Raw genomic sequence first — 25208 nt, forward strand, 5'->3', positions numbered from 1 at the left:
TTCACACTCAGGCCTGACTCGGACTCACATTCTTAGATGGCTACAAATACCCGGAACCTTCCAGAACATGGTCTCATCTGGGTCTCCCCACCACCCTGGGATGTGGCTATTTCTGTCCATTTTGCTGATGGAGAAATGTGTGCAGAACCCTGGCCCATCCTGCCCAGGGTCACACCTCCAAGCAGAGTCAAGCCCAGAGCTTTGCTCAGGACCCAGAAGCTTCCAGGGGTGGGCGGAGACCTTCCCTCACCCAGGGAGTCACCAAGGCCTTAACCCAGGGAGGGGCAGGCCTGAGTTTGCAGCCTCTGCTTTAAGACCATCCCAGGAGGTGCTTCTACAAAACTGTACTGTAGGGCCTTCCCCTCAAACACAACATGGGGTGTGTCTATCGAGAAGGCCCGGTGCTGACCCAGGAGGCACGGGGGGGGGGGGGGGGGGGATGAGGGGCGAGGGGCGGGGGTGGGGGGCGACTGGCTCAGCCGACTCCCGGCTGCCATGTCCAACCAGCCGAGCCACCTTGGGCAGCACACTTTCTCAATGCTGGGGTAGGTCTCAGAGTCTGTGCCCATTCTGGAAACCCCCCTTCTCTTCCCCCACAGCTCTGTCAGCTGCTGGGAGGCGCTATAAACTGGTAGAAGAGCCGTTTCCAGAACTTCACGGCGGGCATGCGTGGGAACCCCCCAGAGGGTGTTTTGGCTGCATTTCTGCAAAAGAGGAAAAGGGCAGCCACGAGCCCACATCCTGTGACGCCCCCAGCAGAAGCCCGCTCAGGGCCACACGCATCCTCGTGTCCCCCTCCCCCACACTCACACAGCGAGACCTGGAGACTCGAGAAACTGCAGGGATCGCCGAGATCTCGGGCCAGCAGCCTCCCCGCGGACATTTCTGTGCCAGACAGGCAGGTGCTCTGCAGGAACCTGGATTTCAGCAGCATTGTTTTGCTCTAACTGCCTAGTGACCCATTTAGAAAATTAGGTTATGTTCCCATGACTTGTTCGTGGTGCGCTGGGGCGGGCTCTGGGGCCCCTGCCTCCTTGCGCGGATGCTTGCCAGCCGCCGGCCGACTGCTGTCTCCGAGGACTGCGGCTCTCACCTTCAAGGGCACAGACGAATCCTCTGGGAGCTTTCGAAACTCCAGGTGCCCAGGCGGCCCCTGAGACCCATCAGAGTCTGGGGGGAGGGCGGGGGGACATCAAAACTGGCAATCACTGTCCTGCTGAGAATCCCCATCAAGCCGACCAAGACAGGCCCCTCGGCTTTCCTCCTCTGGAGAACCGGACCAGGCTGCGAAAGCGTTCATGGCCACATCCAAGTGCAGCCTCCTCCCCGCCCTGCCCGGCTTACCTTTTTATTCCCTCCGCCAGGGACGTGGGTGATGTTGTCCAGGGACCCAATCTTCGACTGGACTCTGTCCTTGAAGTCCAGCTTCTCCGACTTGACTTCCACCTGGCCGCCTCCTGAAACAAGGCACATGGGGCACGGCTCCTTGAAGGAGGGCAGAGCGCATGATGCCGGGAAGACGCCCGCCTCTCCGAGGGGGTAGGACTACCCTTCAATTAGAAGGTGCTTGGGGCCCAGGTAAGCCCTTCCAAAGGGCCTGATGCCAGCTTGCTGCATTTCTCTCATCACGGTGGGCATCCAATATTCGCTCAACAAATGCTTCCTCCTCTGTTACCGCCCAGGTCTCGGACAGCTCAGTCCGGGAGGAACAGCTCCGCACTCTAAGCTTGCAGAGAGTGAAGTCTTTCTATGCCAATGTCCCGAAAGGAACAAGCTCTTCGAATGAAACTAAATGGTGAAACGCATCCTAACCAAACCAGGGCCCGGACCCTTCTCCTTCCTTGGATGCTCAGGGCCGAGCCCAAGCATGGCGGACACGGCCTGGGGAAGTGACTGATGCCGTTCCTTTCTGGAGAAAGGATAAAGCCACCCGAGAAAGCAGCTCCCCGCATGGGAGGATGGCGGCCCCAGGCGAGGAACGGTTTTCACCGGGAGAAAACCATCCACATCAGCGCTGGTCAAGACGGTAGCCATCAGCCATGTGTAGCTACTTACATTTTAATTTAAAAAAAATTTTCATTTCATCAAATGCACTAGCCACGTTTCCAGGGCTCAACAGCCACACGTGGCTGGTGGCTATCCGACGGAACAGAGCAGGTCTAGAACAGTCCCCCCATCGCAGAGAGATCTACAGCTACTAGCTCTGGCTTCTACATGGTGTGGGACGGGGAGGGGAAAGGCAAGCGTGGCAGAGCCCCAGCAGTACTATCTGTTGAAACAAAGTCACAGCGGGAGCGTGGCAAGGGCTGGTGAAGTGGCCCCCCACGTGGGCTGGGGACCACACAAGCCAGCCTCCGGGAGCCAGATCAGGCCCTCCCCCAGCTCCAGAGGCCCTATGTGCACCTGTTCAGAGAACCACAAGCTGGAGTCAGGACCAGCCTCTGCCCTCTCTCCTCGAGTTGCCTTAGCCAGCACAGCACCCCACGCAGGAGCGAGACAGGGCAGCCGGCTCTCCTGGGGCCCAGCAAGTTCCACTTCCAATGTCCCCCTGGCCAGCCCCTCCCCTCCGTCCCTCCCAGCCACTTCAGGAGAAGGCACCCCTCAGCCAGTCCTGACCCCATCCCCGACCCTCCCGCCTTCTGTAGGGGCTACCTGGCTTATGATGGATGTTGCCTAACGAGCCGCACTTGGAGGTCACCTTGCTCAGGTCCACTGGCTTGTACACTATCTGCACCTGGAGGTGAGACGATGAGCGAGAGACAGAGAATAAAACAGGATGATTTCACTGTGGGCGGCACACCCTGACAAGCAGCTGTGTCCGGCAGACCGGGCCCTGCTGGGACTGTGCTTCCTGGCGCCCCGAGGAACACACCCCTCGTCATGGTGGGAAGCTGCATCTTCAGACTTCTGCCAACCCTGCCCCATACGGGGGGAGCCGGGTCTTCACAAAATAACAGTGGTACCGGAGTGCTCTCGTCCCTCAGGGGGACACAGGGAGCCTCTGTCACGGGGCAGAGCCCACACCGCTGGTTTCAAAGAGTCACTCTTCCCTGACGTGACACAGACACCACAGTAAGTGGGGACAAAGCAGAAGGGATCTGCGCGATCCGTGTGTGCGACATTTAGAAAATCTTGTTGCAAAAGCAGGGAAGCTGGGTCTGCTGGTGGCTGAGCCTCAGAGAGGAGTGGGCAGAGCAGGCTCGGTGGGGGACTTGCTCCCAGGACAGCCTCCCACAAATCCCAGCACCGCAGCGGGAGCGTTGACAGTCAGCAAGCAGGACCCAGAGCCGGCCGGCACCTGGGTACACAGTGTCCTGGACATTTGGGTTCTGTAGCCCAGGGAGCAAAGCGATAGGAGATGGCCAGGAGGCACAGGGACCCGCTGGGACACACACAGGTAGGGGAGGCCTCGGGGCTCCTCAGAACCAGTTGAGGGCCCAGCATGTGGCTTGCCCTCCAGAGCGGGTGACAGCTCCTGAGTGAGCCACCAGTCCCAGCCCAAGGAACAGTTCCCTGGAGGAGACACGCCCACAGCACCCCCCATAGCCATGGCGGGGGAGGAGGGAATCCCTGGATGGTCACTGATGGACACTTCCTAAAGCTGCCAGCAGCCACCAGTGTGAGGTCACCTGTGGGTACAAGAGGCCAGTCACCGTGGAGTGGGGAGTTGCCTCCCACTCCTTGCCCCTGGGGTGACCCAGGGGAGAGATGGCCTGGAGCCAGAGAACCAGAAGGAGATCTACTTCTGTCTAAATCATCTGGAATGATTCCAAATTATTTTAGTGAATGAAAATCGTGCTGGCAATTGCCATTTATTGATGGCGAGTTGAGCGGGGCTGACAGGTGCCCCTGGCCTGTGTGGGGTGTGCGGAGTGAGGCTGGGGGTGGGGCACAGGGTGGCAGCCACGCCTGGGAGGGTGAGCCCCGGGGGGGGGGGGGGGGGGGACGATTCTGAGGGAGTCAGGTCTGGGAGCGGCGCGTGCTGCACGGGGCGCCGAGAGGCTGGGAAGGAGCCCCTCCCGGCCTGGACCAGGGAACAGGGGGGCAGGGAGGCGGAGGAACCTGGACAGGCAGAGGGAAAGGACTGCTTGAGGGCAGGAGGCCAGGCCAGGCGGACTGGAGGCCAAGAGAGGGAGGAGGCCAGGCCTGGGAGTGGAGCCCAGAGCCAGCCGGGAGGTGGGGAGGGTCGCAACATGGACAAGGAGCGGAGTCTGCCCGCTGGGAAGTCACCACCAGGCTCGGGAAGGGAAGGGCAGCCCGCCAGAGGCGGGGGCCCAGGCCAGCCGTCTAGCACCCCCAGAACACAGGAAGCTGCTTGGAGCCCCCCAGCCACCGTCCACCAGGAGAAGAGATTTCTGTGAAGCCCTTACTGCAAACCAGTGCTCAAGGCCAGCCTGAGAAATCCTGGGCTCTCTGCCAGCTCCTACAGGTGAGCCGCAGGCAGGCAGGGAGCGCAGGTCAGACAGGGGGTGCCCCCCAGCAAGGCTCCTGAGGTTCTGGGCACAGCCAGCAGCTGTGGGAAGCTACAATCTCCCCAGAACTCAGACCCGGAGGAGCGGTCTGCTGTCTGTGGCCCCCTGGGCCCCACAGCCTTGGCTGTCCCCGCACACCTGCCACCAGCTGACCAGACTGGTGTCACACAGAGAGCCTTCCTCCCCAGGCCAGAGCCCTCGTCTGCAGCAACACCAGCACTCCAGAAGTCAAAGCTGCCACCTGGAGCCCAGGGGCGTGGGCAGTCCCCACACCTTCCCTTGGCTTCTGGGAGCAATGGGACCGGAGCACAAGGACCGGGGACACAGAGGGGACATGGAGCAGACACCAGTGAGGAAGCGTTACCGAAGCGTCATGCAGCAGCGGTGGGAAGCACACGCTAGTCCCGGGACCAGCGGCGGGGTCCGGGTGCTCAGGGTGGGGACAGCGGCACATTGCAAGAATAAACCTCGGGGTGGGGGTTTGCTGGACACAGGGGTGCGGCCCGGGCTGGGTATGTTCTGGAGAGAGCGCTGGCCAGGGGCTGCCACCATTCCCCAGGCTCCACTAGCCGGGAGTGAGATCCCAGCTCCCGGACCCAGGGAGGGGGGACCTCAAAGGGGCTTGGGCCTCCCGCTGAGATGGGTTTAAAGGTTGGCTGCCAGTTAACCCGAGTGGCAGGGGAGGGGGCCGGGGAGAAGGGGTGCCCTTCCTCTGGACGTCCCTACTGTGTGTGGCCACCGAGAGGCTGGAGGGGGTCGGCAGAGTTGACAGAGTGGGTGGGTGAGCAGTGAGGATGCCAACCCCAGATCTCAGGTCCTCACCCACTGGGGACTCCGGTGCCCCCAGGACATTTGGAGGAAGCCAGACTGAAAAGGGTACAAAGTGGCGTTTTTCTGCAATGCCTGCCTGCCCCGCCCGCCTGAGGCAGGGTCCCCTGGGGCACTGTTTTGGGCTCTTTTGCACCTGATGGCTCAGCCAGGGGTGGGGCTGTGTGTAGCCTGAGCCCAGGCTTGGGGACCTGCTCGTGCCTTGCAAATGCGGGGTGCAAACATTAACAGAGACTGGACGCACGTCTCTTGGCCCGAGGCAGGATAGGTAGATTCTGCCGTCTGCTTGTCAGCCCAGGCGGGCCAGCTGTCCCTGGGGCTGTCAAGGTGAACCTGCCACCGTCACAGGGGAGGAGGGGACCGAGCCCAGACTTGGGTGCCACCACCTTCGGCCCAACCTCCCGCGGGCTGTGGGGCTTCCAGGGACCTGTGCTGGATGGTGGGTGGCGCCCCCCTGCCCAGGGTGTTACAGGGTGAGGACCCGGTCTCTGGTCTGGGACAGAGAGTCACCAGCTGGCGAGCAGGGTCATCTGCCCTTTCCCACCCCGGCAGCCTGCACTGGCCAGGGGACCCACCAGTGCTGGGGCAGCCTAGGCTCCCCAGAACAGTGGGCACAGTGTGGGGAGCCCGGGCTACGGGTATTGGGGACACAGGTTGACCTTGAACCGGGGAATGGTTTATTCTCTGCAATGTCTCGCGAGCATCTACACCCACGCTGCCTCTTACAAACAGCAGTGGGGTGCGGGGAAAGTGTGAAAGTACTCACACTGCCGCCTCCTGGCACGTGTTTGATATTATCCTTTGAGCCACACTTGGACTGGACGTTGCTAAGATCCAGCTTCTTATTAATTATCTGCACCTTTGATAGCCAGAGAAAAGGATGAGTGACACACCACGCCAGGCACCCCCGCCGGGGCTACCGAACTCCCCCACCGCCAGCTTCATGGCCGGGAGAGGCGGCGCCAGGCTGAGGGCAGGAGGCCTGAGTCAGGCCTTCCCAGGGGCGCTGCCCCAGGAAGGCTTTCCAGAACTGCGAGGGCTGGACAACGCTGGGCCTAGAAAGCACGTCCACCCGGAGGCCATTCGCATCCCCCCCAGCACGTCGGAGACCTATAAACCCCAGCCGAGCGTCCTCCAGGCCGGGATGGAGTGAGATGTGCTCAATATGTGACCGAATGAATAAATAAAAGAGAAACAAAGTCCCATCCGTGTCCTCATTCACACACCTACCAGGCCTGCCCGAACATTCTCGAGAGCTCTCTGTGCCTGTCCTCAGAGCTGGGAGGCACTGGAATCACCTGCAGAATTTTTTTACCCCACCCGGACCTAGAATTAGCATCTTGGTCTCTGTGCTTCTGGAAAGCTCGCCCGGGGCTTCGTAGGGGCGCTCGGCTAGGTGTGAGAATCGCAGGGAAGACACAGAGGGCTCTGCGGAGAGAGACGAATCCCGGCCTCTCTTTGTGCGAGACACCACCATTTCAGCGGTGGCTGATTTTTACTCAATTTGTCTAAAAGCTAAAATACACCGACAACCGTGGCGGAGCGGTGGTAACATCTTCATCCCCGGCTCACTCCCTGCTGGGAAGCCCTGTGCTTCTCTTCCAGTTCCCTTCGCTTCTGTTCTGCGCAGAGAACAGCCACCTGCTGGCGAGCAGGAGCTCCCCAGTAAGAACCAGTTGCTCTCTGGAATTCACGAAACGGCACCAACCTCTTCGATGTGGCCTTTGGGAACGCCAGCCAGGCTGGAGTTGCTGCTTGGGGGACTTGGGGCCCGCGAGGGTGGCTGTGTGTGGGGGGCAGGGGTGTTGCAGAGTCCTGGCCTGGCTTTTGTGGGGGAGAAGGGTCCCAAACCCTGACCCCAGAGCCAGAGCCAGCCCTCAAGGTCCTCCTCAAAACGAGGAAACCAGGACACAATGGCAAAATCTGTCCATCCTATTTTTTGTTCAAATGGCCTTTCCTTTATTAAATTATTAGTTATTAAATTACATTGGTAGCAGATCATGTTTATCATTTTTAGATGTCCTTAGCCTGACAAAATAAAAACAGAGTAAGCTTCTCTTGGACCCCATCCCATTTTTTTCCCTAACCTTACTGGTCCGGCTCGAAACACCCAGTAAGCATGCACCTGCCCACCTTTTTCGTTCTCTTCTATGTTCCTTTAAAATAAAAAGCTATGTTTTTTTTTTTCCATTAGAAAAGTAACAAAACATTATGATTTTGAAAAACAGGTCAAAAAAAGCAAAAAACCAAAACAGTTTTCTCATTACCCTAACCCAAGAACAACCAACTTTTCATTCTGTTCCCTTGAAGTCACAGATCTATAAATAAAACTACATTTAAAGGGTCTTATTTACATAAGTAGCATCATCTTCTAAGCATTTGTCTTATCTACAGTCATGAAAAGCATTATTTTAAATATGTCATATTCCATTTTGTGACATCTGTGTGACCAGATATTTATTTTAAATGACAAAAACAGTTTCACCATGAACATCTTTCTGCAAGGAGTTCTTTCCATAGGATGGATTATTTTCATAGCAGAGTCCCAGAAGAAGAATTTCTGGGTCAAAGTTATAAATATTCTAAAAATTCTCAGAGTAACTCTCCAAGAGGCTTTCTAAAAGGGTCGGATTAATTTACCCCATGAGCACCATGGAAAGTCAGTTTTGCCACACGGCTGCCAGCGCTGGACACTTAAAGACTTGGTTTGCTTTCTTTGACTAAAATAAATGAGACTGCATTGTTGGCTTATTCTGCATTTAAAAAAAAAATTATTATTATGAAGTTGTACCTTTGTCCCCTTTTTGCTGGTAGGTGTATATTTTTCTACAAATGTTTATAAATTTAGGCTTTGTCATTTCTTCTGTTTTTTTTTTTTTTAAGGATTTTATTTATTTTTTTTGATAGAGATCACAAGTAGGCAGAGAGGCAGAGAGGAGGGGGAAGCAGGCTCCCTGCTGAGCAGAGAGCCTGATGCCGGAAGGACCCTGAGATCATGACCTGAGCTGAAGGTCATGACCTGAGCTGAGGTCAACCCGCTGAGCCACCCAAGTGCCCCTACTTATTTTTTAAGAGAGGGGGAGAGAGACTAGGAAGCAGGCTCCCTGTCCAGTGTGGAGCTCAACACGGGGCTCCATCTCATGACCCTTAGACCCATGACCTGGGGCAACATCAAAAGTAAGATGCTCTGGGAGCCTGGGTGGCTCAGTGACTTAAAGCCTCTGCCTTTGGCTTGGGTCATGATCCCGGGGTCCTAGGATCGAGCCCCGCGTGGGGTTCTCTGCTCTGCAGGGAGCCTGCTTCCTCCCCTCTCTCTCTCTGCCTGCCTCTCTGCCTGCTTGTGATCTCTCTCTCTCTCTGTGTCAAATAAATAGAATCTTTTTTTTTTTTTTTAAAGATTTTATTTATTTATTTGACAGAGAGAAATTACAAGTAAGCAGAGAGGCAGGCAGAGAGAGGAGGAAGCAGGCTCCCTGCTGAGCAGAGAGCCCGATGCGGGACTCGATCCCAGGACCCTGAGATCATGACCTGAGCCGAAGGCAGCGGCTTAACCCACTGAGCCACCCAGGCGCCCAAAATAAATAGAATCTTAAAAAAAAAAAAAAAAAAAGTTAGATGCTTAACTGACTGAGCCACCCAGGTGCCCCTCTTCTCTGGTTTTTTAAATGTAAAAACCACTCCTCATTTAGCGGTTGGGTAAATATCTGATTCCACATCATCTTCCTCACCTGCCATGCCCCTAACTTGGTGCTGAGGAGACCATCTGAGGCCCCGAGGGGTTCAGCGACCTTCTCACATCAAGACCTCACTACGGGCTACCTACGTGACAACAACACTTCACCCCAGCTGTCCTCAAGCTGGGTGTCTCAAACACCAAGGACCAACGACCCTCTCTCTGGGTGGACTCCGAAATTCTCTCCTGCCGGGAGGAGATGTAGGGCTCAGCCCGGGCAGGAGCCAGAGCAGCAAGTGGGACGGTGCCGCCCCTCGGCACAGTGTCTCTGAATTAGCGCACTCCACCCTCAGATTTTAAGGAGTGCGACCCGAACGCCCTCTGTCCCCACAGAAGGGTTACATCATGGTTTACTCATCCCTTTCCACTGATTAAGTCCCAGAAGCAGACTTGCTTGCTTTCACAAAAGGCACTGGGGCTGTCTAGTATTAGAAAACACACACACACACACACACACACACACACAAAATACTAATACAACAAAATTAAAAGGGTAATAGTCAAAGGAGGAGAGGTCCTCAAGACTGACGATGAGACGGAACACTAACTACCTTGAACTCTGAGCGTCCTGGAAATCAAGGCAAAACAGGGACCATGAGGAGCTCCATAACCCTTATCTGACAAAGAAACTCACCAGTTTTGCAACAAAGATAACCTTGTTTTCTGAACTAATCCATTTAAGAAACTCACCAAATGAAGTTAGCGATATTAAGCAACAAGATCTGCAACGTACATAGACTTTTTTTTTTTTTTTTTAATGTGGCTTCTTCTTGTTCCAATCCCACAAAAAGGGCAACAATTTTTTTTTGTGTGGGATTTGGCAGTAGACATAAGGATATTTACAAAGAAGACCTGAATTACTGCTAGTCGTCAAATTAAGTCAACACCCATTACAAAGTGTTAGATTTTCAGAAGGGAGCTAAAAGGGTTGGCTTTATGAAACTGAAATCCAGAAACTTAATTTCTCAGCTACAGCCACATGTAGGACTGTTGAGCCTCGGCTCTGGGCAGACACTGAGAATCCTCATCAAAGGAAAGAACGATGTTTTCAAATCTCCAGATTTTGATTCAGGGGACTCACAGTCAAGGGAGAAATTCCTGCAGTCGGGGTTGATCCAGGAGGAGAGGCTGAGGTAGGGCGGGGAGGAAGAGCGCTCCCTTTGGTTTTGTCCATTTCCTTGAGGACCTGAAGCTGTGCCAAATGCTCCCCAGGCCTGGATCTGACTCAGTGCGTGCTCAGAGCTCTCAAGATGCTCCAGGTGGCCCAGGCCTCCCCCCAGGAGCTCCCAGTCCGGCCCAGTGTCCACTGGCTGTCCTTGGCAAAGCCTGTCTCCAGCATGGCCTGGTGCTGGCTGGGCCCAGCCTGGCACCCCTAGAGTCGATGTACGGGGTACATCTTTAATATGAAGGGATTTACACAAGCTTGTTGAGAGATACAGATGCCGTGCACAGGGAGAGGTGCCTGGAGGGCCTGGGAGTTACAGGGCTGGCCCCAGGGAAGGGTCCCAGCCTGGTTCGGCAGGGCCAGGGCCCTCAGCTCAGCTTCAGCTGAATCCCTGGCCCTGATCCAGGAGAGGCAGGCTATCCCAGGTACAAATGGACTTAACTGACTTCACGTAAATGTTCTGTGTGCTTTTTAGGAGAGAACTGGGACCCTGTTGCTAAATATAATGAATTTTAAAAATACAGTCTTCAGTGCTCCCGCGTGGAGACAGACACAGCATTCTGCTGCCATCTTGTGGCCACCTGGAATATTGCAGCCCAAAGCTCTGGAGGATGGAGGGGAAGGAACCCTTTGGCTCTCTAGGTTGGTTTCTGTCCTGCCTGGGGCCCAAGCATTGTAGGACTGGTCTGGACATCCTCAGAGCCATAGGCTCCGCCCCAGTTCTGACCAGGAGGCCTTGTCCCCAAGTGAGCTCCATCTCTCTCCCACTCTGGATGGTCCCTGGGATCCCTGTGCTTCCCTCTGTGCTCAGTCCTCAGATCTGCGTAGCACAGGAGAACCTAGGAGGGGTCGAGGTCAGAGCCAGCAGGTGAGAATCCGGGTCTCAGCGGGGACTGCACATTGAGAACACCTGGGGAGGCTCCCTGGGAGAGTCTAATGGGCCTGGGGAAGGCTCTGGCACTAGGATTTTTAGAAGAATCTCCTACCTCCCCCACCAAGCCTCCCCAGGTGATTCTCCTGCAGTCAGGGAGGAGAGCCGCTGCCCCCCGGGAGCAGACATGTGGGTCTGCGGTGCTGGCCTGCCTTGCCTTCTCCCCCAGCCTTTGGTGGATTCAGCTGATTCTGTTCAAGTAGCCAAGTGACTATCTGCATTTTCCTTTAAAAAAGACTTCTGGAGGTGCACCTGGGTGGCTCAGTGGGTTAAAGCCTTTGCCTTGAGCTCAGGTCATGATCCCAGGGTCCTGGGATCGAGCCCCGCATCGGGCTCTCTGCTCAGCAGGGAGCCTGCTTCCTCCTCTCTCTCCCTCTCCTCTCTGCCTACTTGTGATCTCTCTCAAATAAATAAATAAAAAGAATTCTGGAATCTTCAAGCAATACCTACTCGTAGTAGCAAATCAGGAGAACAGAGTAAAGTACAAAGCAGAACACGGATGTTTTACATTTTTTTCCCCCAGTCACTGATTTATGTCGATCCTGGGTATTTTCAGTCTCTGCAGGTTTTTCAAACTGGGCCCTCTCGCTTCTCCTCCTTCAGGGGACCACCTATGCAGGGGGTCACGGTACTCGTCAGACTCACAGTGCCAGCCCTTTTTCGGTCGAAATAAGCTCCCACTGAGCCCTTACTGTCTGGCGGGCCCCAACGATCACAAGGAAAGCTCCAGAAACCTTTAGTCCAGGCGTTCTGAAAGCCCTCCCCAAATCCCACGTGCCTTCTTTCCTGTTTCCTGGCTCCTTGTTTTCTCTGGAGATTACTGTTCCTCTTCGTTATGGCTGAGGCTTTCTTTGTTTCCAACAATTTTCTAGGTTCTCTATGGGATTTCAGGGAAGCTGTTCCTCCTCCCTAGGCCACTTCCCTGCGCCCTACCCCACGGAGCCCCAGATAAAGTGTTCCTCTCCCCTTGAACCCCTCCAGTATATGTGAGGCCATAGGTCTGCGCCCAGCACGGTGAGGTCTTGAGGAGGGGGGACTGGGCCACCTAGAGCCTCAGGTCGCTGTCCCCATCCACTGGACTCCTCCCCCACTGGTGGGCAGCTGTGGGTGCGAGGGGCAGATTCTGGCCCCGGAAGGGTCCTCAGTGGGAAATGCTCCGCCCCGGCACTGGGGCCTGTGCCAAACTGTTGGAACAGGGCCAGGGACACCCACGCTTTCCGTGCCAACCTCAGAGGAACTCAGGGCGTGGGGGGGGGGGTGCAGCCTGGGCTGATGGGGGTGCGGCCGGGGCAGGAAGAGGTGGGTGTTTGCTGGTGTGTGACAGCCCACAGGCAGCAGTTGGGGGGGGGCGCAGTTTGCTGATGGTGAGTTTCTCTCTTGCAGTCATTGTTGTCCTGAGACACTGGTCGCAGCCCCACAATCTTCTCACAGGTGCAGAGCTGGCTGTGTTGGCGGGGGCGGGGGTGTTTTCCCTTTTCCACCATGAGGGGCCAGTGGTCCCTCTATGCTGTGGAAACGGCACACGTGGGACTTTCATGGCGCTGAGGGAGGTGTGCGGACACCCGTGGGAACAACCTATCCCCTTGTCAACCCTCTGTCCATAAAGCTTCACAGAGGGGTCAACTTCAAGCCAACACCCCAGCTGCCCCAGAGCCCCTTCTGGAAGGACGCAGGCATCTTTACAAGGAACAGCCAAGGCAAACACCACAGAAAAATAAACATGGGTCTAGCGCCAACCCCGGGGACCACAGACCAGTGGCCATGAGCCCTGGGGCTCTACCTGGAGAGGCACCCAGACCTCCCAGCGGGGCAGGACTCTTCGGGACCCCAAGGATGGAGAAGGCTGAGGGGAGGCCCTGAGGTTCCGCAGGGAGCAGAGCTCAGGGTTTCAGTTAAGGCACCAACATAGACAGAAAGCCCTGAGACACCCTCCCTTCATGGTGACCCAGGCCCCAGCCAAGAGGACATCCATAGTGCCAATGGTCCCCGCTGTGGGGGGAGACGAGTGGCTCTGACTGGAAAGGGAAATGCTGGCTCTGGGTTCTATAACGTTCCCCCAGCACAGCAGGAGGATCACGGGTGCCCAGACGGCCCGAGTCCGGGAGGCCCAACACATCAGCGCCTCAACAGTTGAGTCCTGGTCCCCCGCACACAAGCCATCTCTTCTCCCTTCCCCACCCCCAACCACCAGTACAGGGTGGGGAGCAGGCTGTTTAGGGTTGCACTGTGTCCCCCCAAATTCATATGCTGATGTCTTAACTCCCAATGCCTCAGAATGGGACCGCATTTGGAGATAGGGCCTTTCACAAGCTGGGCCTCCATCCAGTATGACAGGGTCCTTTTGGAAGGGGAGGCTAGGACAGAGAGGCACCCAGAGAAAAGCCCCCGTGAGACACAAGAAGGCTGCCATCTACACGCCGAGCAGAGGGACCTCAAAAAAAACCCAACAACAACAAAAAAACAGCCCTGCCGATACCCTGATCTTGGCCTTCTGGCCTCCAGAGCAGTGAGCAAATACACTTCTGTTATATGAGCTGTGGTCTTCTCTATGTCAGCCTTGGGAAGCTTCGACCAAGCTTCTACAACGGGGGGGCAGGGGACAAGAGGAGAAGGAGGGGGTCCAGGTCAGTCGCCACCTCCCGCCACCTTAGGCCTTTGGAAGTTCACATTTCTCCACCATTAGGGAAACCAAAGATTTCATGAGTGCCCATGTGCCCCCAAAGAACCAGTTGTTCAAAAGGGCACCCCAGATTCCCCCAGAATTGAGGATTAGAGAGAATGTTAACCTAGAGAAATGTCCAACGAACACCAGAGAGACTCACCTACAGGTTGGTCGTGTCATGTTCTAAACACGAGACAGGATGGGGAACCTCTGTGGGTGCCCCCGGGTCACAGAGACACACCCAACCTCATCATCAGAGGGACTGTCCGATCAGCAGGGGCTCACACAGGGAAGGAAAGAACCAGTGCTTTCTGTCCCCTGAGCAGGGCACTCACAGTGTGGTGGTGACCCCAACACCCAACACAGAACTGAGCCAGAGCTGACTTTCCTTGAAGAGATCCAGGAGGGACCGGGGTGTGAGGGGACGGGTGTGGGCAGGGTCACTGCCCGCCTCTGCCGCGGCGTCATGGGGCCAGCCCCTGCCCGCGTGCCCTTACCTTCCCGCCGCCTGGCTGGTGTTTCAGGTTTTCCGTGGAGCCAATCTTGGATTTGACATTCTTCAGGTCTGGCATGGGGACGGGGGCGGTCTGCAGGCGGCTCTTGGCCGAAGACGGCGACTTGGGTGGCGTGCGGACCACAGCCACCTTCTTGGGCTCCCGGGTGGGCGGGGTTGGCAGGGACGGGGTGCGGGAGCGGCTGCCAGGAGTGCCTGGGGAGCCAGGGCTGCTGTAGCCGCTACGATCCCCGGATTTCCCCGATTCACCTGGAGAGACAGGAGGTGGTGAGGCCAGCACTTGGGGCAGGGCAGGAAGGAAGAAAAGACTCTGGGGGCTGCCTGTCCCGGGGTGGGGGGGACCCACGCCCAGACCCAGGGCTGGTTAGGCAGGTGGGAACCAGGTGGGAGGTTCCACTGAGCCAGTAGGAGGCTGCACTTGACCTCATTTCTAGAGATGTATCTCTTCTTCCAGGCCTTGTCTCGTCGGGACAGAGACTCCCTGTCTCCCAGGGGGGAAACCGAGCCGTCACCAAGGACCACTGGGTACTCTTTCCAGAGGGGACCAGCTCTGCGCCATGGCCCTGGCGTCAAGAGACTAGGTCCAGCTAGCTGTGTGGTCTCAGAAAAATCACCTTCCCTCTCTGAGCTTATGCGCCCCAGCTGGAACGTGGGAATAATGACCAAGCCCACGGGGAGGGAGGCCTGGCACGGATGCGTGCAGATGTGCTCTGAAAAACTCTAGTGACATGGTGACAGGACCAGGGGCCACCCTTGTCTGGCTCTATTAGACCCTTTCGGCAAGTTCCAGGCCCCTTTCCCAGCAGGCCCTGCACAACCTCCCCAACCCCTCTGCAGTATGTGGGCTCCAGAACAGGACGCCTGCCCTGTGTGCACCTGTCCGCAGCTCTCCCGACAAGCCAGGCCACCTTGTGCCACCTGCTCTGCCCTCTCCAAGAACTCCCTGCCCCCTACGCCGATGCACGGTGGTCCATGCACCTTTCCCCACTGCGAGGAAGCTGCTGGGGCTGCTCTTTCCCCAAGACTCAGCCCCTGCCCCGGGAACCATGTGTCCCAAACCGGGACCTGCAGACCCCACCCTGGAGAAGGGCAGCTCTTGGCTGGAAGTGCCCGGCAGCAGCGAAAAGCCAATTTCTCTCATCAGGAGGAAGGGGAAGTCCTGCCATTTTTAGAGTTTCCACGTCTGACCCTAAGGTCATCAAGCTCCGTGGCAACAGGACAAACCAAGCTTTTCCTCCCTTTCCACATCGGAGAAATGATGGACAAGGCCTCCGCCCCAGGCTCAACACCCCCACACCCCTGCTCCTGCCTCCAGGCACAAAGGCTGACCACTGTCACTTGGGGGGTGACTGCAAATCCCTTCTGTGCCACTTAATGGCAAGACTGACCGTGGACGAGTCCCTCAGCCTCTTAAGGCTGCATCCTCATCTGGACCGTGGGGAGAGTGGCCACAGCCCACAGAGCTGACCTGAGGGCAAGCATCCAGCACAGAGGGCAGCGCTCACTGCCCTCATTAATAAATGCCAGTGGGAACTTCACACGTCCGTGCTTCCTGCCCCCTGCTCCCCGAGCCTCGGCCCAGGCTCCTGAGAACGCGCGTGAACAGAAAGGTCCGTCAGACCAATGCATCTGCTTAAGCCACAAAACGCGGAGCAGGAATTCGGAGGATTCCACGTTCAGGTTCAAGAAGCAGGTCGTCTCCGCTCTCAAAACCTAGGCCAACGGACAGCCACGCACGAACAGCGAGCGCCCACGGGGAGAAGCAGCCCCCGAATTACCTCGCTCGGATTTGGCCCCCGCAGGGGGTGGTTTTCTCTGCACTTGCTTGGTAGCTTAAAAAGAAAAATCCACAGGGAGCCTCATTATAACCAAGCTTAAACGGGGCCTCCGTGAAATCGTTAATCATGCTGCGGGCGCCAGCCAGGCGGCGGAGCAGAGGCGAGGGAGGCAGGGAGTGTGTTCGGGGAACAGGGGTCCCGACCCCTCCGGGTGGCAGGACACAGGTCGAGGTGGCCCACAGAGGTCAGCCCTCACCGCAAGCCGCCACCCAAATGCAGGTAAGACCCAAAGAGAAAGGCACATTCTTGGTCCCAGTGCTGTGAGTTGTGTGAGTCAACAGGCTTGATGCCAAGGGAAGAAAAGCAGGATGAGAGTCGCGTGTAAAATCCAATCCCGATTCTGTGAATTAGCCTTATGCCGCATGAACAGGAACAAGCCACCCAGCGGGTTTTGGTGAGCTGAGCACCCCTGCAGGAAGCACCCCAGGGCAAAGGAGGCAAACATCACCGCATGCAGATAAGATAGAGGGCTCTGAGCTGTCCCCCAGGGGCCCCGCCCAGCAGAGAGACCCCCAAGCCAGTGCCGGCTTCTCTAGGCCCGTGCAAAGTCCTCAGACTCCCGGGCACCTCCCCAAAGCCAAGGCAGGCCAGATGCCCTGAGTTCCTGTCCCCCAGGACAGCGCCCCTGGGGAGGTGGAGGGAGAGGAGCTCGGCCGGGCTGTCTCAGCCAGGCTGTCTCGGCCAGGCTGTCTCCCAAACCCAAAGAGGGCAACTGTTCTTTCTAGGGCCGCCGGGAGCAGATTTGCTCCACGGAAGGCTGCTCAGGACTCAGAACTAACTCAACTTGACTTTCAGGACCACTGGGGGATAGGGGAGCACACAGGTGCCCAGCCGAGGGCTTGGGGCTGCCAAAGGGCCCACTCCAGCAAGTCCAGCGGAGCAGGGGCCACAGCTGGTGTGAGGACACCCATGGGGACCCAACTGGGCTGCTGCTCTGTTTCCAGAGACACAGAGCCGCCACACGGGGGCCCCCCAGGCTTGGGGGTCAGAGAAACTCAGAGCACCCCCTCTCCTGCCGCTTAGTTAGTCCCACGCCTGCATTCTCCTCGTGCTTGAAGTGAGTTGTTTAGACTTATACGTGCACACTTTTAAGGCCTTGATTTCGTCATTGCTCAAAAGTGGGGATTCAATATTGACCTTGGAAAACTGTCCAAAGTCTTAGAAAGAAAATGAGCGCTCAGGTCCTCAGTGAGCTGCAGGTGTCTGTGTGCCCGTCCGTGACCGGCAGTGACCCACCGCCAGGGAACGGCACCCACCGACAGCTGCCCCTGACCTAGTGTCCGAGAACATTTTTCTTACCAGTACCTGGAGGGGTCTTTGGGGAGGGCGTGGTTTTCGCTGGGATCCTGGTGGCGTTGGCCTGGCCCTTCTGGCCTGGAGGGGCCGCTCCCCGCGGGGTGGCGATCTTCGTTCCGGTCTTACCATCCGCCCCCTGTCAACCGAAGCATGGTATCGTGGTGTTCACGTCTGGGAAAGGTAACTCACCTGCAGTCCATGAGAGCCCCACTCAACCTCCTTGACTCAAAACGAGGCTAAGACTGGGGTGACCCTTTCCCTGCTAGATGCCACAAATGTCTTCCTTGATGTTAGGGGTTTGCGGGCGCACGAACCCCCAGCTCCACCCAGGCACCCAGCGCCCTGACCTCCGAGTGCTCCTGGAAGAAGAGCGCAGGTGAGCTTTCCGCAGGAGGGGTGCTGTTGTGTTTTATAAAAAGGTCACAGAGCTTAGAAGGACGAACAGGCTCATCACTGGCCCAGGGCTCATGGGCGGGCGGGACATTCCCGTGTGGACAGCCATTCTCCGACCCTCCACAGGGATTCACTAGACTCATTGAGGTTGGCTTCACCAGAGGCCCCTGAGGAACACCGATGAACCTGACCTCGGGTACCAACAGAGCTAGGTCATTCTTCTGTTCTGTCCCAAACAACCCTTAGGATTCCGTGACTCCTGAGCACCCTAAGAGCCCTTGGCAGGGTGAACACTGGTGCCAATTAGCAAACTGCCCAACGGTCAAGAGCCGATGCGCAAGCTGTCTATTGACTGGGAACAGTCACTGGGTTTGACCTTGACACATAACACAGACTCAAAAAAGAAACTGACATTCACCAAAGATCACAGGATGGTTCAAGGTGGGGCCAGGAGAGCCCTTGCAGGACAGGCTCTGTGTGGTGGCCCTGTACCCAACCTACAAGGGGGCGCTCTAGAAGCACTCCCAGTTAGGGCAGTGACTTATTTATTTATTTATTTATTTATTTATTTATTTATTCAGAACTGGGCCCTGTCAGGTGCTACAGGGGACTAAGGTCAGCTGGGAAAAAATAAATAAATAAATAATTTTTTAAAGAATAGTGCCACGCCCCCCCCCCTTGTCCCGGTTTACCAGAAAGCTCACTGCTCTACGTGGTGCTTCTAGGTAAGAGTTTCTCTGAAGGAAGGTCTCTGTGGCTAAAAACAGCATCCATCTGAAAACCATACTAGAGCAGCCTGATTCTTTTCAAAGGTGGTTTCCTTACCTTGACTTTCATCTCCTTTGCTCCAGAACTGCCAGTTCGGGGTGTGACAGAAGAGACGTGTTTAGGAGAGGAAGATGACTCTGGGCACACAGCAGGGCTGGAGGGTTTGATCAAAGGGTCTGAGCTACCAGGAGTGGGGCGTTTGGGGCTAAGGCAAGGCCTAGGTTTCGGGGTTTTAGCAGAGGAAGGTGTGGATGTCTTAAACACAAACATAAATAAAATCAAAATAAAAGTCAGCACATGGGGGAGGGGAACAAACTGAAAAAGGACAGCAACTAAAAATAAACAAGGCAGGCAATGGTTTAAAGCAGTGATCTCCAAACGGTCTGGATTGTGTACCCTCATCCGTCCTTCTGATCCCCAAGGACCGAAAGTGGCTACACGCTCTTAACATCCTGGTAGTAATTTATCAGTTAAATACACATGCTACGATGCCAACACACCATGTACCTCATAAAACTTACGTATGGCAGGTCTTTTTAAAAGAGAGGTGGGGCAAAAAAAATAGAAGTTCTAGAATGTTCTTCGGCCCATTAGATCTTCTCGTGCTGCACCCCTGCCACTTTGGAGACTACTGGTTTAAAGGTGTTTCACGCCCAAAGAGCTCATGGGGAGATTGCCAAAGCATAGGATTCTTAGGATGTTTTTCAAGAAAACATCCTCAGGGTGTCATGGGTCAGCAGGGCCCCACTTTCTGCTAAACTGCAGCTGAGGAACTCATGCCGGCCTGCTAGCCCTTGGCCTTCTTCTGCCACATCGAGAGTCTCACACTTGCTAACATCAGGATTTTGCCTATCCCAAGTCTTAACGATTCTGCCTTTACCTCAGGTTACATGTGCACACGCACACACACACAACACACACGCACACACTTTCTGATTAAAGTCTCAAACAAAACTAACCTTTCACACTACCTGTTAAATCCTAATCTGGCCAATTTCAGTCTTGAACACATTCTACCTCATGAAAGAGCCTGGGTGAGGTAGCCCAACAAGAGGGTATGGGGCTGGATGGCCTCAGAGACGGAGCTGCCCCCTCGAGGAGAGGGTAAGTGATGGACGGTGGTTGGGACTCATGGTCTGTCCTAACTGGCCCTGGTGGAGGGGGTGTGTTGGGAGGAGGAGGAAGGGGGTCACACCTTCAGGCCTAAGACCGAGAGGCCTAGTCCAGAGGTGTTTCCAAGAGGGACTCAGAGCTAGCTACCAAGCAAGGACCTTGGGTTTGTTTTCTCGTTGTCCTCAGATACCCCACCAAAATGATGGGGGCCCCGTGTGGCAAGGAGGAGGGCCCAGGGGGTGGGGAAAGGTGTGAAGGGACGGACCCAGGCTGAGGTCTTGGAACTGGTGATGATAAAAGTCGGGGGTGGGTACCCCTCCTCTCCCTGGTGCACAGGCCCCCTTCTGGTGGCGGCACTCCCTACCTGGCCCGGGGTCATGCAAGACCAGATCATTCGATGTCCAGGGCAGGGATGTTGTTCCCATGTGTGCACACGAATGAATGAACGGAATACATGCATGCCTGAGGCTGGGCCTCCCCTGACGTGGGGCACGACTGGCCAGCAGCAGCTCTTGCCATGGCTTCACGTCCCTAGGGCCCAGCTGCCCAGGTCCACGCAGGACCGTTGGGCTGCCTCACCAGGTCTTATGATGGCAAACCCTGACCTCCTAGAGGGGAGGCACCACACATGCTCCCTAACTCCTAGAGCTACCCTCTGAGGACCCCACCAGGGCTCTGGGATGGATTCAGACCCAGATGTTCCGGGCAGGATTTATATCGGAAATTTTAGATGCCTTTACAGAAAATAGGTCTTCATCTAGCACCACAGAGGGATTTTCCTCTGAGGAAACTCTACTGTGCAGTTACAGGAGAATTTTCAAGGAGGCACAATCATTACGGGAGGAAACTACAGCTGACAGCAAGCACTGAGAAAGCCCGCACCGTTCTGGAGGCACTTTTGGTGGGAGCAGGGGCTCCATTCACCATACCTCAGGTTGGTTTTTGACATCTGACTAAAGCTTGTGTCAAACTGGCGCCTTGGCAAGATTTCAAGATGGCGTCTACCGCACTGCTGCCCACTCGTCCACTGAGCATTTGAGGCGTGTATCCGCTTTCCCTCCCCTACTGTCCTTCCCACTGTACACCAGCACCACCTGGAGCTCCACAGCAACCAACCCACCTGCCTAGAATTCTCAGAACATGTATCATCTCTTCACGTGTCTGGGCTTTGCTGTGCTGTTCCTACTCCTCGGAATGCTGTTCCCAGTGCTGCCTCAGCAACTCTCCTTCACATTTCCTTCCCCATCTGCCTCGTAGGTCCCCTCTTCTAGGGCTTTCCCAGAACCCTCCACCTTAGGTTAGAGGTCACTTCCTTGATCAATGTTCTCTCAGCCACCTGAATAAATGGTATTTTCTCTACACCTTAAGTATGTATGTGTATATACATCTCACTGAGCCTGGATCTGCAGTGGCAAGTTTAAGATGTGCAAAATTCAAACTTTATTGCAGAAAATTCAAGTGTATCTTTGTTTACGATGAACGTCTTATTTCAACGATGCTAACGGAATTGCAGTTAGAGGAGCATGAATTCATTCACCTGCTGACCGCCCTTCCCTGGCATAAGCATCAAAGTAGATAAATGCTGGAATTTTAACAGTTTGCGTGAAAACACAAAGCATTTTTTAAATGACAGTCATCCTTCGGTGACAGAGGCTCCCCACGTGTTACATATAAAAATTCAGATAAGCATGGCTTCTTGATAAACTTGACGCTGGCAGAGTTTTGTGGTTTTTGTCAGCTTACCTTGGCTTTTTTGTCCTCGGGTCCAGTCCCATCTTTGCTTTTACTGACCATGCGAGCTGATAAGACATAAAATGAGATTGTATGTTACACCTGTTTCTAGAGCTCCTGGAAAGACCTGGATGCGGTTGCGCTGATTTCCCGGGAAAGGTACAGTGTGTTCTGCTCAGCTGGGCTGGGTGGAAACCCTGTGGACTTTTTCCCCCTTGAATCTGTCTCTCCTTGTTAGTATCCACACAGCACACTGGGGTCATTGCTTGGCGCACCCTGACAAGAGGGGGCAGCAGGCTGGCCAAGGGTGGGGACATGCAGAGGGGACGCAGTGGAAACTCTTCCAGGCACACGCGGGTGACAGGGGCGATCAGGGAAGGCAGACAGTGCAGACCTCACCTCTCATAGGCTCCTTCCTTGTCTCTTCCAGGGTCTGCCTCTCCCAGGGGGCACCAACCCCACTCCAAGGAGGGGCATTTGGAGACCCTCGGGCACAGTCGCGGCAGCTCAGCTATGCTCCAAACCCCTGCAGGATCCCTTACTTGTGCTGTCCGCCAAGGGTCAGGGTGATGAATTGTCTTCCTGCAGTTTGTCCCTCACTAATGGCTGGGGGGAGGGTGGCTAGGGTCTCCAGCCCCAGCAGCCCTGCCCTCGACAAGCCTGGTCCACCCCTGACCAGCCGGGAAGGGTCTTCTCGCCATCTACGGGCCCTCCCACGGGGATTAATCCTTGTCGATTCCCCAAATAAGCTACAGACTAGTTATCGTCAAACATTTTACAGGTCATCTCTGGAATTTAGGATCAAACCGCTGGCGACTTTCGTATCTAGAAAAGGCACTCATCCTTCCCTTCTGGTGACATTCTTTGCTGATTGTAGACTGATTATAGACTTTCGTCCTTGGTCTCAGTACCATACTCTCCCTGCTGAGAGGTCAGTGGGGTCTCCTGGAGCTTCCTGCTGGCTGCCGGAGACTGGATTTCTGGAGTGACCCGGATTGATGGTCTAGCCCAGTCACTGTCACACAGTCCCACACAGCAGAACCACTAGGATGGGTTGAGAAAACACAGATCCCTGGGCCCATCCGAGACTCTGTATGCTCAAGCTGGGGCCTCCGAATATGCATTTTAATAAGAGCCCCAGGTGGACCCGATTCACGTCTTTTGCTCAAATCAACCATCACCCTCCACGTCACAACAGAAGCATCTGCTAGATACGCATTTCCCAGATTGGGTACTCCTGAACAAGTCCTCTTCTGGGAGATGTTAGCAGGTCAGGTCAAGTAAATTTGGGAAATCTGTCCTCTGTGTCTTTCTCAGAGGGTCATAATGTGCATTAGAATATTAAAGGCTCTGACAAGTCCTGCTGCAGCAAACCTTGCGTAACTTCGCTTTGCCTGTTTTTTTTTTTCCAAACTTATTGGACTACAGAACTCCTTTTCCCCTGGACACATCTATCAATAGCCAGTATGCAATAAAACACCACTTCAGGAAACACTATTATAATTTGCCAAGTCACAGTTATTTGTCTCCTACTATTTTGGAATTTAGGATATTTTAAAATAGGAGAGTACAGGAATTTTTCAGGGCCTTAATTTTATACATAAAGTTCCTTTACATACATTTCAAAGTTCTCTTGAAAGTAAAGTCTCACAACACTGTAACAGATGTTTGCAATTGGCCACTCGAGTGAGGGATTTCTGAGCCCTGCGAATAATTCCAACACACTAGATGTCCTAAATGTATGAATGCACCTGAGGCCTCCGCTGGCCTCCTTGTCTTCCTGACAGAGATGCCAACATGGGGAAACCTCCCCTACCACCTCCCCAGTTCCCGAAGGGCTGCTGTGCTCCCGAGGTCCCTGCCATCCCAGCACAGGGGTTCCCAGGCTCCTCCAAGGGAGGAAGAGAAGATTCAGACAGGAACGTTTTGTTTTTGCTCGTTGTCTCCCCTGCTGCAAGACAGGGCAGACGGGGTGGGGGGCTGTTGGGCCAAAGGCTTAGCTTGGGCTCTGGGCTATCCCTAAATGCTTGTGTCTGTGTCATCTGCCCCATGTGATGTGTTGTCCATGGACAAGAGCAGCAGACGGCAGGCTCATGCCCTTTGTGTCTCTGGGCGTGGAGGGCACCCTTCAGAACCTTCCAGAAGGCACTGTGCTGAACAGGGAAGAGTGTGACTTTCAGAGCAGACCCACCTGGATTCTGAATGGGGCTCTGTCACTTACTACCTGGTAACCTTCAGCCAGTGATTTTATCTCTCTGAGCCTGCTTCCTCGGGTGCAAAGTGGGGCTAATTACACCCTCTTGGAAGGGTCAGGAGGGTTCTGGACAATGACTGTAGGGCCCATAATCAGCCCTCAAAAGCAGACCAGCTGTTATCCGCTCTGTGGAGGGCAGCACACCAGCCACCTGTGGGCTGATGGACCATCGTGGATCCTCTGGGGGGCCAGAGAAATGGACAGGGTGGACAGCGCTGGGTGGGGTGTTGGTGACATGCAGCGGGCAAGCATGAGAGGAGCACGTGCTACCGGAGCCTGAGGGCAGGAGGCGGCTGCGGGAGGGTGAGCAGCAGTGTCCGGCGGGGCGGCTTCAGTGACGCTCCCGGGGAACCTCGGAAGCAGCAGGAGTCAAGGAGCGGCCGGAAGCTCAGTGGCAGTGCCCGCAGCCCAGGTGCCACACGAGGTCGCCAGGGAGGAACGAAGGAGCTCAAGACACAGACCTTTGAGTTGAGGGACCCGGCTGATGGGCTTCCCTGGCAGAACAGTGGCTGGCTGCTTTCCAGAGGGTTCTGGAAGGTCAGTCTTTTTTGTGTCCTCTCCCCCAGAAGGGCCCTGGGGTTCTTGCTCCTCTCCGGGGGGCCCTGGGAGGGCAGTCCCTTCCAAATCCAGCTCTGCCTGTCCCTGTTCCTTCTGCACGTTGGCTTTGATTTCCACGTGGAAGGTGAACTCGGGGGGCGTGTCCTGCCCTTCCAGCGTGGGCCCCGCGCTGGGCCCGTGGGGCTCTGAGGCCTTGATCTCTGTGGAGACGTTGGAGAGGAAATCGACAGGGAGGCGGATGGCACCCTCGGCTGGGAAACTGGGGAAGCCAGTGGCTCCTCTGGAAACTGCGGGGTGGGGGGGTGGCCCGCCTCGGGTCGGGGAGCTCTGAAGACCTGGGGACACCTGGGAGGGAGGGGAGTCCTGGGGCGAGGACTCGTCCACATCGCGGTCTTCGTCGACGTCCTTGTCCCTCTGCCTCTCTTTGCCATGGTCCCCCTTCAGAGGGGGCCCCTCCTTGTGCAAGTCTCCCACAAGCTGGTGCTCCAGCGGCTCCAAGCCATGGCGACTGGCCTCTGTGTCCTCAGGTTCTGTCTCCGAAGGCTGGCATGTGGACTTCCTGGGGCCATCAGGCTCGATGAGAGCCCCAGATGTGTAGGCCACACGTTGGCCTGTCAGACCCAGGGTGCCTGGGTCGGCGGCCTCACCTCCACGGTGCCCTGGCTCCCCAGGGCGGCTCTCCTGGACAGCCTTGACACCCCCAGACTCCATCTGGAGACATCCAGGGGAGGTGGGCTTTGGAAAGGCCAGACCCCCCTCGACCCCAGCCCCTGGTTTGGGTCCCCACTCCTGGTGGGGCTCCTGTGGGCCTCCTGTTGGAGAAGATGGTTCGCAGATGGGGCGATGCTGGGAATGGCAGGGGACCACCAGGGCAGGGGCCTCTGGCTGTTTCTCCCCCAGAGGCAGCACAGAGACCCCAGAAGCTTCTCTGCCGTGTTCAGGCTGATCCTGA

The 25208-nt window shown here is 55.8% G+C and overlaps 1 protein-coding gene across 20 annotated transcripts in view; it reads right to left on the reverse strand.

Moving 5' to 3' along the window:
- Positions 1 to 25208, reverse strand: part of MAPT (microtubule associated protein tau) — a 94204-nt gene that overhangs the window by 3003 nt on the left and 65993 nt on the right. For 5 of the 20 annotated variants that reach the window (XM_059148045.1, XM_059148043.1, XM_059148037.1 and 2 more), the window contains 8 exons: positions 24160 to 24456; positions 21457 to 21512; positions 18658 to 18855; positions 17443 to 17575; positions 14289 to 14554; positions 6067 to 6159; positions 2653 to 2734; positions 1345 to 1457 (listed from right to left, as the gene is read on the reverse strand). In XM_059148045.1, the coding sequence (XP_059004028.1) occupies positions 1345 to 1457; positions 2653 to 2734; positions 6067 to 6159; positions 14289 to 14554; positions 17443 to 17575; positions 18658 to 18855; positions 21457 to 21512; positions 24160 to 24456 (1238 nt within the window). The remainder of the gene's footprint in view (positions 1 to 1344; positions 1458 to 2652; positions 2735 to 6066; positions 6160 to 14288; positions 14555 to 17442; positions 17576 to 18657; positions 18856 to 21456; positions 21513 to 24159; positions 24457 to 25208) is intronic. The other 15 variants (XM_059148050.1, XM_059148049.1, XM_059148048.1 and 12 more) reach the window with 8 other exon arrangements.

The sequence above is a fragment of the Mustela lutreola genome, chromosome 15 (assembly GCF_030435805.1).
Source record: "Mustela lutreola isolate mMusLut2 chromosome 15, mMusLut2.pri, whole genome shotgun sequence".
Lineage (NCBI taxonomy): Eukaryota > Metazoa > Chordata > Mammalia > Carnivora > Mustelidae > Mustela > Mustela lutreola.